Here is a 13,202-nt window from a genome sequence, read left to right as displayed (position 1 = left end):
TGTGTGTGTGTGTGTGTGTGTGTGTGTGTGTGTGTGTGTGTGTGTGTGTGATTTTAAAAAATAAATTTTTTAAGGCTAGGATGTGACACAGCAAGTTCAGTCCCTAGAACCACGTACTAACAAGTACAGTGACCCAGGCCTGTGATCCCAGAAACTGGGAAGTTCAAGGTCATTGTCAACATCATGAGAGAAGCCTGGCATTAAAAAAAAAAAAGAAGAAGAAGAAAGAAAGAAAAAAGGAAGGAAGAAAGAGAGGGAGGGAGGGAAGGAACATAGGTAGGAAGGATAGGAGAGAAGAAGGGAGGGAAAGAGGGAGAGAAAAGAGAGAAGAGAGGAAACAAAGGGAAACGGAAGGACTGTCTTCATGATCTGAACAGTGATCGTGTGTTTGTTCAGTTTGAAAAGCTTGGGGGAATGGAAGAGGCTGCTAGTAATAAATGCATGTTTTCAGATGATGGGCCACCAGAACTGTAGGATGCCAATTACGAGTGAGGCCTAACTACTTGGAAGTAATCTGAAACTTAAAGGCAGAAAGTTGTTTTAATACGCTACTCAGTAACTTCTTATGCTAACTATCGAGCAGAGGCGATCATACTAACAATTTAAATTAAAAAATAAAAAAATACAAATAAATTGTCCCAAACGAAGCTGTATGAAAACAATCCTTACTGGGTATGGCAACACACTCCTTTAATCCCAGCACTCAGAAGGCAAAGGCAGGTAGAACTCTGAGGTCAGCCTGGTCTACAGAGCAAGTTCCAGGATAGCTAGGGAACTACATAGATAGCTACATAGAGAAATCTTTCTCAAAAACAAAGCAAAAGCAAAAACCAATCAGTTACAGTAACTTCTCTCGAGGCCATAAAGAAACAGCTTATAAACCAGCTAAAACTACCAAGATAGTTCTAGAAACGATAATTTTTTCCTCACTACTTCACTGCAATACAACTAAGCATGAATAAAACATTTAAGATACAGTATTTCAATGTGACAAGCACATTTTCCCAGTAAACAGGCAGTTTACAAAGTTCCATCATCCTCAAGCCTCTCCTTTACTTTCCATCCAGCACAGCCACTACATGCTGGACTGAATCAATTATGCAAGTCTTCCCTTTTTGTCAGACTTCACACTCACAGCACACACTAGAGTCATCCATGTCAGTCCGTGTGTAGCACATTCCTTGCACTGCTAGACGAAAAAGTTGCCTGCGCTGGCAATGAAAACTGACATGTCCTACAAGGACACACTGCTAGTCTCCTGGTAAACAGGAGCAGAGCAGTGGAACTGCACAGTAAGTGCACCCCTCACTTTTAATAAACTCTCAGACTGTTCTCTAAGGTCGCCATTCCATTTCACACTTCCAACAGCAAGGCAGGAATTTCAGCAAATTCTCCTGACAACAGTGTCATCTTTTCAATTTTAAACAGCCTATAGCGGGTATCTAGTTTCATTTCACTGAGATTTTATTTTGCCTTTCAGTGATGATTAATGTTATTTAAAAAAAAAAAAAATTGGCACTAAGTCTAACAACCCAAGTTTAACCCCTAGGACACACATGGGGGAAAGAGACAAACAATTCTCAAAAGTTGTCCTGGATCTCCACATGCTCCCTGTGGCACTCTCTGGCATATACATTAAGCAAGCACGCAAGCAAACAAATATAAAAGACAATGAACCTTTTCTCCATACTCTTATTGTCCATCTGAATTCTGTATGTTGTCTGCTCATCTCTCTACAGGTTTTTTTAAATGAAATCTTATTAAGTGTTCTTTATATACACTGGGTAAAACTGTGATACGTAAGTAGACATTTTTCAGCCTGCAAAGTGCTGTTTCATTGTGCTCTTCTGTTCCTGGCCCTAACACTGTCTTTCAGTTGGTTTGCTGAGCTCGGTTCTTGCTATGTCTCAAATAGGCTACCTTAAAGGCCCCTGCCTCACCCTATGTACAATACCACACCTAACCACCACTGTCGCTTTTGGAGATAGGAGCTCTCCAATGTAGTCTGGGTTGTCTCAGCTACACAGCCCTGATCTTTGCCTTGCCTCCACTGTTGAGATTTACAACAACCCAGCTTCCATTGCGTGTTCAAGAGCAGAAGCTGTGCTGAAAGTGTCCAAATGACTATTTATTCCTTTACCCTACGATTTCTATGGGCATACCTGCACTCAGAATAACAAATAATTTTAAAAGTACAATTAATTTTTGTTAGCTATGATAACAGACTGTAATTCATTTTTTTAAAGGAGTGTTTAAGTTAAGTAAGCCTGTTTATGAATGAACCAATGATCAATTATTTCTCCACCTGCAGAAGAATGTGAGCAGAAAAAAAAAAAAAAAAAGGCAAGCATTTGTGGGATGTTTATCAAACTAAGAGATGGGTTCCTGGTGATCTACTGTACTGTTCTAGAACATGGATCATCTAGTGAGGAAGGTTTAAGAACATAGTCACGTATGCACTGACAGCAGGCAATCTGCACTACGTTTCAAAGACACTACCAAACAAGTGTTTTGTAATTAATTTTTATCAAATTTGCCTAGGTTTCCAAGTCACATTAACCTAAAATTCACCTAAAACACATCATCACAAACTACTTGGAAAGTAATTTGAGGATTTTAGACCTATTGGCTTCCTCTGCTTATACAAATCATTTTAGACAGAAATAGATAAACACATTGAAATCAAATGAAAATCAGGTCACAAATGTAAGGTCACCTTTATGACTAATCTAATATTGCTAAGTCATGAAGAAATAACAAAAATTGGATTAATTCAATCAGACAGTACTTAAATCCTATTGTATTTCAATTTTTCTGTATAGACCACTGTCAAACTCTCAATTTAAGAGCCATATCGAGTAGCTTCCTACAAGCAGTCACCAACTTACAGACAGATGCCGTTAGTGCTTCCTTAAGTTTCCATAACTACACAATAATATAACCCCCAACCCTCTTGAATCTGACCCCCAGAACTCCTACCCATTGTCAAGGTTCCACCTCACTGCCCCCTCTCACGGCCAGGGGAAATAAGTTTCTGGAATCCAGAGTAAAAACTCAGGAACGCATTTTCCTACAGAAAAAAATATAAATTGTGATCTAGAATGCTGTACTTTATAAGGGCTTTTGTAAACTAAAGCCTAAGGAACCCAACAACTCAAAATAACATTTCTATGAGAAAATGCATTCCAGGTTCAAGAGATTTAGCACACTCCCACGGTAGGTTGGTGACTGTCTGTATTTTGCCACCAAACATAACATCTGACTAACTTCACAAAAAAATTAATTACATGTTGCTATATGACGTGATTACTCATTCTATGAGTGCAAGTTCAACAACTTCTCTCAATTCACTGAAAAGCTGTTGCAATACTTACGTTTAACATTTCAAAGTCATTGCTTTCTAAGCCCTGTGTGAGGAGGACTGGAAAGCTGTTTGTCTGCAAAAGGTCATCCTTCCTTCCTTTTCTATCTAGATCCATGGCGCCAAGGCGTTCCTCGATGCTAGCCTACAGAATGAAAACATCACTAAGTTAGCCAGACAGGGATTGGGGGGCTGCAAAGAAGCTCAGATTCATGCCTCAGACACAGAAATACATTCTCATTACCACAGTAGGGCTGTGGAAGAAATGTGAAAAGAGCAGCAAACCAAGTTCCCACATGTTCCAAACCTAGGAAGAAAAAAAAAAAAAAAAAAAACCAAAAACCTAATAGGCACACTGGCAACTGAAGAAATGGCTCAAAAGGTAAGAGCACTAGCTACTCCCAAAGGATCACAGTTTGATTCCTACCACCCATGTGGTGGCAGCTCACAACTCTCACTTTTAGTAACCACTGATAGTAACCAGTTCCAAGGAATCTGATGCCTTCCTCTGGCAACTACAGACACTGCAGACACCCAGTACACAGACATACGTGTAAACAAAATAACCATACAAATAAAATTTTTAAATTCGTTTATCTTTTTCTTAATTTTTTTTTAAAGACAAATACATAGCTGGGGCGTGGTAGCACAGACCTTTAATCACAGCACGGGGGGGGGGAGGGGGCGGGGGGAGGAGGGGAGGCAGAGACAGGTGAGTCTCTGTGAGTTCAAGGCTACAAAGTGAGGCCAGGACAGCCAGGACAGTTATACAGAGAAATACTGGCTTGGGGAGGAAAAAAAAAAAAGGGGAGGGAGGCACATGACCCTCTTTAATGATATAAATCACACAAATCCTGAGCTCCTCTCTGGGAAGATTAAAAAATAAAAGGACCTGGCATCTTCTAATCCAAAAGGAAAGAGCTACTATTACATTAAGTTTTCCCTAACACAACTGTCCCTTGGCATCAACTCAGATTTGTCAAGAATATAAAGTTGGACTGGCAAGATGGCACAGGCAAGTAAGTAAGGGAGCCTGCCACCAAGACCACCTACCTGACTTTAATTCCCAAGGTGGAAAAAAAGAACAATTATGCCAGATTGTTCTCAACCTCCACATACATGTAACACACATATACACACACACACCACAGACAGGTGCTAACGCACTCAAACATCAATAATGTAATGTAATAAAAAAGTTTTATACCAAAAATGTAATAAACTTTTAGAATGCTGAAGTTTATAGTCCCTGTAAATGACTATGACCACCATTTTACACTAACTGGCACGAAACCAGCCAGGGTTGCTCAGACAGCCAAGAGAAAAGGAAGCATCATGGGAACTCAGCAGTATGCGAAACCCAATCAAAGTCATCACAGCAGACCCTGACTTAATCTATTCAATCTCATCTAGCCAGCTATTAAATGACAAAATCTGATTTTAGTTAAAAGACTGGAAAACAGCTGAGTGAGGTGGCACACGCCTATAATCCCAGCACTTGGGAGGCAGAGGCAGGCAGATCTCTGTGAGTTCAAGGTCAGCCTGGTCTACAAAGCTGTCCAGGACTGCCAAGACTACACAGAGAAACCCTGTCTTGAAAAACAAACAAACAAACAACAGGACTGGAAAAGAGCAGTGGGCTCTGCAAGCCTCAGAACAACAGCTCTGTCTCTACCTAATACACACTCTCCCAGTAAGCAAGCGGTTGTTACCTCATTGCTGCCTAATTTCCTCTTGTTCTCCACCTCACTGGGCTGCAAAGGTGGAGTCTTTATTGGTGCATGATGTCCAGGAATCCCAGGCACCAGAACTTTTGCTTCAGAATTCATCACTGGTGTTTTCACCTGCCACACAGAGCATCGGGGTGTGAGAAAGGTGTAACTTAGCAAGCAGCTCTCCCAAGGCTTTTCAATCAGGCAGTGCAATACAATGTACTCACCACAACAGGAATTCAAGACAAACTATTGAATGAATATTGGCAAACTTAAAATACTAGTTAAGAGCTCACACTCTATCTCATTAAGAGTATGAACCAAGAAAAATAAAACCTACCAAATACGTAAGGCTGTATGATTTTTAAAATGTTCAAGTTACACATCTGACAACCTCCAAAATGAAATCTTGCCAACCATGCTCAGACAGCCAAGAGAAAGGTGTCATCTCTGAAACTCAGCCAGACGCGAAACCATGTGGATATCATCATAGCATAAGTTGGCTTTACTCCCTATTTCATCACAAACAAGGTATCTACATGCCAATAACAAGTTATACTCAACAAAAAGAATGGTAATGAACTCCAGTCCTATGGATATGTGTTATTAACACTCATTCCTGCATAGTTCCCTGGCCAGATCATCACGGAGGTGGAGTTTCACAACCCTCATGTCTAAAAAGTCTCCCATTTCTAAGACAAGAGCATCAAGAGGAAAACATTAGAGAATAAAGAGGAGCCAGGTGTGGCAGTGCACACACCTGTCACCTCAGCACCCAAGAATCATGAGTTTTAATTGAGGGTAAATAACAAAACTGTACCTTAAGAGACAGCAGAAAAAATAACTGAAGTCAACCTAACATGGTACTATATATTCAACTCAATTTAACCAAATTACTATTCTTAACACCAAACTTATAATGTACTCACCTTGGTTATAGCAGTTTCTACTGTTGGAGCCCAGCAATTTGAAATGTCTCTTTCCAAACATATATGACTATCTTTGGAATTCAAAGCCTACAAATGGTTTTTAAGGAGAGATGGGAGGAGAGGTTAGGAGAAGACTGTCAACCAAAGTAACATCCAATGATGTTAAAAAACAAATGACTGCATTTTCATAATGTACACTGCCTGAAAGTCACAATCATCACTTGGACCCATAGCAGCAGACATGTAAACTGAAAGCCCTGGTGCAGTGTGTACTTCATTATTTATGGACAACTTGAATTTTTCATTTAAGTTTTAAAAGGCCACAGACAGTTCTCACAGAAAAAGGCATGGGGTCCAACATTCTTATAAATAAAAACCCAGACAAAGCTCATTGAGTCCTACCCTAAATTTCCCTAAGTTATTTCTACAAGCAAAAGTGGGACAGAACTGTTTACTGAAAGGTTACCCTAAGAGGGATTTGTATGTCCAGACACAATGCTCAAAGATGGGGAAGACAGGAGCCACATGCAAGTTATTTAAGTCCCAGAAAAGCTTCTACATAACTTCATAAGACTAGAGAGCTAATATCTGTAAAATCAAAACAGATAACAAAGGCTGTTATCTGGAAGGGGCTTCCCATATATATAACAGATGAGTCTCCAGCTGCATCTTTTTTTTCTTTTTTTTATTTATGTATGTAATCAATTCTTTAAAGTGTTTCCTGGAATCAACAAACACCTGAAATCCCAGCACCCAGGAAGCACAAGCAGTACAGCCCCTTACACACTGATAGGCAATCAGGGCTACCTAGCAAGAGCCTGTGTCAGTGGTTCAGAGCTTGTCTAAATTGAATGAGGCTGAGTTTAATCCCTAACAGTACAAGGAAGAAAACAGAATATTCTTTAATAAACTCAAGAGCTTATTTGGCTCCCTACGAGCCTTACTAGATAAAAGTATTATAAAACCAAACTTAAGCACTTACTGGACTGGACTAAGATCTGCAAATCTTTAAAGAAAATTCTAAAGTAAGAATGTCGCTAGGCATGGTGATTTATGCTTTAATCCAGAGACATAGAGGCAGGTGATCTCTGTGAGTTCTAGACAGGCCTGGTCTACAAAGAGAATTCCAGGACAGCCAGAGCTACACAGAAAAACAAGTGTTTCGAACAAAACAAACAATAACAACCACAAAAAAAGGTCAAGGCATTTCCCATTCTATTTCCATTTAGAGAACACAATGGGTGTCACCTCTAAGGGCTATTAGTAAGCAGTACATTTTATGTAATTCAGCAAATACTCATATTCATGTTGACCAAAAAAGAAAACAAAAACAAACAAACAAAAGGCAAGTTACCTATGTAGGAAACATCAAATTTCTAAGATAAAATACCAAAAGGAAAGGAAGGAGTGACACTCTGACACTCTGCTGGTGAAGAAAAATAAAAGAATTCTCACAAATGAAACAACCCACTGTAAGTTTTTTAAAGGAGAATGTTTATTTTCTCTAAAGTATTCCATAAGGAGTCAAATGCCCCCTTTTAAAATCTGAACTGTTGTATCCAAAGTAGCACCTACTTACCACTCGCTCAATGGTAGGATGAAACCAACTGCCATACACCAGCAATAAGGACGTTTTGTCTGAGCAAAAGCTAGCTGCTAGAATAGGAATGGGTTTTGGTGTTGATTTCTTGCCCTTTCCTGGTGTTGCTATCTGAATTGTACAATTTGAAGTCAAAGGCTTCTTGCAATGTCTAGGAATAAAGAGAAAGTAAGATTAGAGAATCAAGTCACAAAACAAGACGCCTCTCCTCTTCTCTACGGTACTATCACAAGTGCCCAGAAAGACAAGTCTCTTTAAAGACTTCACATGTGGACTAATACCAGCCTTCCAACTCTTACAGCCCTAACAATATGATCTCTCATTGCCCTAAATGTCAGGCCTTTCCCAGATAGTTCCATTTCCATCGCTCTCAACTTTCAAAGCCTCACCACAACCTCTGGTGTCCAGTTAAGATCACCTGGGTCTTCTCCACGGGCACTGCCCTAAGTGGCAGCTGTTTCACAACCACATTGTTTATACAATTATGATTTTGCTCTCCACTGACACTTTTAAGATATCAATCCCTCCTTTCACCCCAAAAACCGTTTTTATTTAAACTGTATGTATGCAAAAAGTATTTCCTGGAATCAACAAATACCTGAAATTCCAGCACCCAGAAAGCACAAGCAATTGATAGGCAGCCAGGGCTACCTAGCAAGAGCCTGTGTCAGTAGTACAGAGCTTGTCTAGTATGAATGGTATTGTCTCCAATGCCAGCTACTTCTCCATCATGAGGCCATCTTCTGAATCACAGGCACCACATTTCTTCGAGAAAGTTCACTGGCTCACCACCATCACTTCCCAACTCTACTCCTCATGACTTTTTTCTGAGATTTCACATCCAGTACTCAAGTTGCAGATGATTCTGAAACTCTGGTCTTCTGGTTCTCGACGCAGGCACTTTACTGCATCCCAATCACACAATTTTCTTGCTTATTCCCAGTGAGCTCAGTTTTCATCTCAATTTTAAGCATCACTTTATGCTACCTTTTCAACTCCCTTCCCTAGTATCCTGGCTCCACAAGGGTCTCTAATACCCAGGACTATGCACCTCGTTTGTCCTTTATCTCGCTTTAAGCCATTTTCAACAGCCTGGACAGAATGACTTTCATGAACCTTTAGATAATGAATCATCTGCCAGAAAAACTTCAGTGGGGGTTAAAGATGGCTTAGTGGTCAAGAGAACTGACTACTCTTTCAGGACTCAGGTTTGACTCCAGTACCCACAAGGCAACTCAAAAGTTCCAGGGGATCCAGTACCTTCTTCTGCCCTCCTTGTACACCAGGCAAGTAAGTGATATACACTGAGGCAAACACCCATATACATAAAATAATTAAAACCAAACAAACAACAAAACTTCAATGGTCTGCCTGTGCCAAAGAGAAAGATGAAAATCCTCATGAGGCATAATCACAATCTGGGAAAGCACATGCTACTGTGTAAAGTGCTACACATGGAAATGTTAATGTTCTCTTAGAGAGTTAAATGGAAGGAGACTCAAAATTCCTGGTTTTCCTCCCCCTTCTTAGGATGCTAGAAACAAAGTCCTGATTGTACATCCTAGCCAAAAGCGTGACACAGCTATATCGTTGCCTGCCAAATGTTTATAGTAAGTGCATGCTTCTTTCCTAACTCTACCTACATTTACGGTATCAGGAAAACAGCACAGGGACACCTCTCTTAGTTACATACACACAGACAAAGACAAACAAACCACCGTGGAAGACTAAACGAGGCACCACCCAACCCACCAGCAAGTCTCTAACTGAGTAGCCTTCTCTCCAAATTTTTATTATCAACATTCACTATACATATGTCATAAAAAGCCACTCTCCTAACCACAAAGGAATGACATGGCTTATGATCCCAAAAACTTGAGTTCACATACTCATGTGGATAAGCAATCGAGTGCTTTTCACAGTAAACTATGGAATAAGCAGGAATACAATACAAAGAATGAGGTGAGATTATAATGAGACGAAACACAGAAACAAGCATTTCTGATTTAAAGACTTCCTACTTACCCATTTAATATGTGCTCAAAAAGATGGACTTGACCATCTCTGCAAACAACAGCTAACTTGACAGGCTAAAAGAAAAACATGGCTGATTAATTCTAGTCAATCATATACCCAGTCTTCATTTTTGCTCTTGCCCCACCTTCAAAGTAACTAGAACAATAAAAACAACAGCACATTAAAAATCATTATTTAAAATCAGCTGATGGCTCAGCCAACAGCAAAGACACTTGTCATGAAGGATAGCAACCTCAGTTTCACCACCCAGAAGCCAAATAAAATGGAGAACTGACTACAAAATTGTCCTCTGACCACACATACTCAGACAAACAAACACACTTGGAGGTTGAGGGGCAGCCTTGGACATCCCAGAATTATGTAGACCAGGGTGGCCTTGAACTCAGAGATCTATCTGCCTCCGCCTCCAGAGTGCTGAGATTAAAAGAGTGCATCACCACGTGGGGCTTCGCACACACAATTTTTTTTTAACAAAATCTGTGTTATTTGACAAAATAATTATTGTTCTTATCAAGATTGTAAAGCAATGTTTAGGCCAAGAAGGAGCCAAAGGCACAATGCAGCCTCCAAGGTAAACAAAAAAGAGAATGTCTGAATGGCCTGGAATGGCAAGACTGATGAAAACACCACTTTCCATCCATGAAGGAAGAGGAGGGGAACATGTCTCGATTCTGTTTGTCAGCTCCTATAGGCTCATGGTCTGGGGACTCCAAACCAGTATATTTTTGCTATCAGCTTCCTGTGGCAAGGACTAGACTTAAGTTCTGAAACTTCTTGAGGAAAACTTTCTTAGCACTTATCACTTCCAACATCTTGCTATTTGTTTTCTAAGTTGGGGCTGGAGAGATGGCTCAGAGGTTAACAGCACTGGCTGTTATTCCAAAGATCCTGAGTTTAATTTCCAGCAACCACCTGGTGGCTCACAACCACCTATGATGAGATCTGGTGCCCTCTTCTGGCCTGCAGGCACTCATGCAGGCAGAATACTGTATAAATAATAAATAAATTGTATTCTAAGTTATGTCTGGTGTGAGAATTCAAACACTGGACAACCCTCTAGGAAACACTAAAATATAGGCAGTGTGGCATCAAAAGAGCCTGGAAAGACAGTGAGTTGAAGGGCAGCCTGAAATATGAGACCCTACCTCAAGAAAAACAAAAATTAAAACGCAATAAAGATGATGATGATTTAATTGGGCACACTTTAATAGGTACATGCCTATAATCCTAGAGCTCAGGAGACTGAAGCAAGAGATTTCCATAAGTTCAAGGCAGCCTGCAATACACAGTAATTATCAGACTAAGCAGGGGCTGTATGTCTGGGCTGGGGCAATGACTCAAAAAGAGAAAAGCAGAAGACCTGAATTAAAATCCCTAGAATTTACATTTAAAAAAAAATATATCAGGCATGATCACATGCATACAAGTAACCCCAGCACTGGGGTGGGAAGGGAGGAGACAGGAGGATCCCAGTAGCTTGCTCACCACCACCATCCTACCTCCAAGCTCAGTGGGAAGCTCCACCTCCAAAGACTAAGTAAGGAAGAGAGACAGCAGGACACCCAATGCCCTCATGTGGTTTCCACATGTATGGGGGCAGGTAACTGCACAGACACACAAGCACTTATACCATATACAGACATACACAAATGTCTTTAAAAAGTACCTTAAAAAAGCATTATGTGTGGTGTGCATGTATGTGGGAACCAAAGGTGTTAGTTCTCTTCAATCGCTCTCCCATTCATTTAAGGCAGGGTCTCTTGTCGAATCTCTGCTTCCCAAATGCTAGGACTACAGAGAGCTACCACACGGGTACAGCTTTGGTACTGTTTCTGGGAATCCTACATAGCCTTCTCTTCATTCACTTAACTTTTGTAGTACCTAAAATCAATTCTCACACATCAAGCCACTCACCTCTTCTTTGTTTTCTGACAAAGTCAAGTCAATATAAACCGGTTCATCTGTAACCGTAAAAGACATCACTGCATTCTTCTCTTTGTTTTCTGACCGGACCTGCCTAGAAAACAAAACCAGTCATTAGTATGACAGATTTGCCCAAGAACTACAAGCCTATGCACACGCCTGCTGTCCTCAAAACCAGAAGAAACAGGGGGCAGGGTTCCCTGGAACTAGAGCTGCAAACCTGGTAACTGTGCAAGAGCACCAGGCAGTACTGACCATTGAGACATCACTCCAGCCCATAAAGACTTTATCATCTAAATGTGTGTCTGTGTTTGTGTCACACCAACTTTTTTTAAGTCTGTATTTATAAAACAAATACATACTGTATTTGTATGTGGCTTTTTTGAGATAGGGTTTCTCTGCATTGCCCTGTTTTGGAACTTACTCTAGCCCATGCCTGCCTCTTCCTCCAGAGTGCTGGGATTAAAAGCCTTGCACCACCATTGCCTGGCTGCCACAACTCTCTGTTCTGGAGACCAAACACAGGCAGGCCCTTATAATCTACACTATCTCCCAAGACGCAATCTGTATGCTTTAAGCTTTACATCAATAGAACTAGGTACAAATTAAATGATAACGATTAGGTTAACATGTGATTTAAAAGTATGCTTTTGGGGCTGGAGTGATGGCTCCGTGTTAATAGCTTGTTGCTCTTCCAGAGAACGTAGGTTAATTTGAAACACCCACGTGGTGGCTCACATTTGTCTAAAGGTACTTTGCAAGGAGATCTGACACCCTCTTCTGGCCTCCGAGGGTGCTAGGTACACAGGTGGTGCACAGACCTAATGTAGGCAAAACACCCATACACATAAACATTAGAAAGAAAAATATGCTTGGTGAGAGATGGCTTAGCAATTAAGAGCACTGGCTGGTCTTCCAAAGGACCCAGGTTCAATTCCCACCACCTACATGGCAGTCTTTAACTCCATTTCCAGGATATAACATACCTGTCTCACACAGACATACATGCTGGCAAAACACCAATGCACATAAAATTTAAAAAAGAAAAAAAAAGCATTGAAAAAAAAATATGCTTCAAATTTAGTCCTAACTATTGAGATTTATTTCCTACTAAACAATCTTATATTTGAGTCTAGAAGAAAATCAACAGTTAATATGCATTAAATGTACAAACACTTTAACTTAAAAATGTACTTACAAAAATTACACAATTATTATTTTTTTAATGCTGGAATTATATGAAAAGCATGCTTAAATTCTGAATAAGATCCATTCTAACTCACTTATTCTAGCTAAATGTAAGACCAACAATTAATACAATAAAATAAATCAAACTTATCATTTCTATTGATCCCATAAGTTGTGACAGATTCTTAAAAAGCTGTCTCCCCAATCCAAAATAGCTACGTACCAGACATTAAGTAACCGGTCATGTACTGCTCCAGATAAGAAATAAAGACCTGTAATCCCATCAAAAGGCTGGCTCTCATTAGGTCTGATGGTAGTGAACCTAAGTGAGGAGATCGGTGTCGCATGTCCTGTAAAGTGCTAGAGAAAGAGAGAGCTCGTTTAGGGAGACAAACTCCAAACAGTGCAAAGTTAAGTCTGTATGCATAAGTAACAGTGGTACCCACAGTACA

The 13,202-nt window shown here is 40.2% G+C and overlaps 1 protein-coding gene and 2 non-coding genes across 3 annotated transcripts in view; all 3 read right to left on the bottom strand.

Annotated features, from left to right (window-relative positions):
* Nucleotides 1–13,202, bottom strand: part of Wdr43 (WD repeat domain 43) — a 46,538-nt gene that overhangs the window by 16,499 nt on the left and 16,837 nt on the right. The window contains exons 5-11 of the mRNA XM_055627223.1: nt 12,974–13,110; nt 11,554–11,656; nt 9,628–9,692; nt 7,582–7,753; nt 6,003–6,089; nt 5,074–5,205; nt 3,375–3,506 (exon numbers count right to left, since the gene is read on the bottom strand). Coding sequence (XP_055483198.1) covers nt 3,375–3,506; nt 5,074–5,205; nt 6,003–6,089; nt 7,582–7,753; nt 9,628–9,692; nt 11,554–11,656; nt 12,974–13,110 — 828 coding nt within the window. The remainder of the gene's footprint in view (nt 1–3,374; nt 3,507–5,073; nt 5,206–6,002; nt 6,090–7,581; nt 7,754–9,627; nt 9,693–11,553; nt 11,657–12,973; nt 13,111–13,202) is intronic.
* On the bottom strand, nt 4,665–4,743 carry LOC129691675 (small nucleolar RNA SNORD53/SNORD92). Its single transcript, XR_008722526.1, has one exon. It is a non-coding gene; the product is annotated as a small nucleolar RNA SNORD53/SNORD92 (small nucleolar RNA).
* On the bottom strand, nt 5,492–5,569 carry LOC129691670 (small nucleolar RNA SNORD53/SNORD92). Its single transcript, XR_008722525.1, has one exon. It is a non-coding gene; the product is annotated as a small nucleolar RNA SNORD53/SNORD92 (small nucleolar RNA).

The sequence above is a fragment of the Psammomys obesus genome, unplaced genomic scaffold (assembly GCF_907164565.1).
Source record: "Psammomys obesus unplaced genomic scaffold, mPsaObe1.curated_primary_1811, whole genome shotgun sequence".
Classification (NCBI taxonomy): domain Eukaryota; kingdom Metazoa; phylum Chordata; class Mammalia; order Rodentia; family Muridae; genus Psammomys; species Psammomys obesus.
Note: the sequence above shows the minus strand (reverse complement) of the source record. Positions and strands in the feature narration are given on the sequence as shown.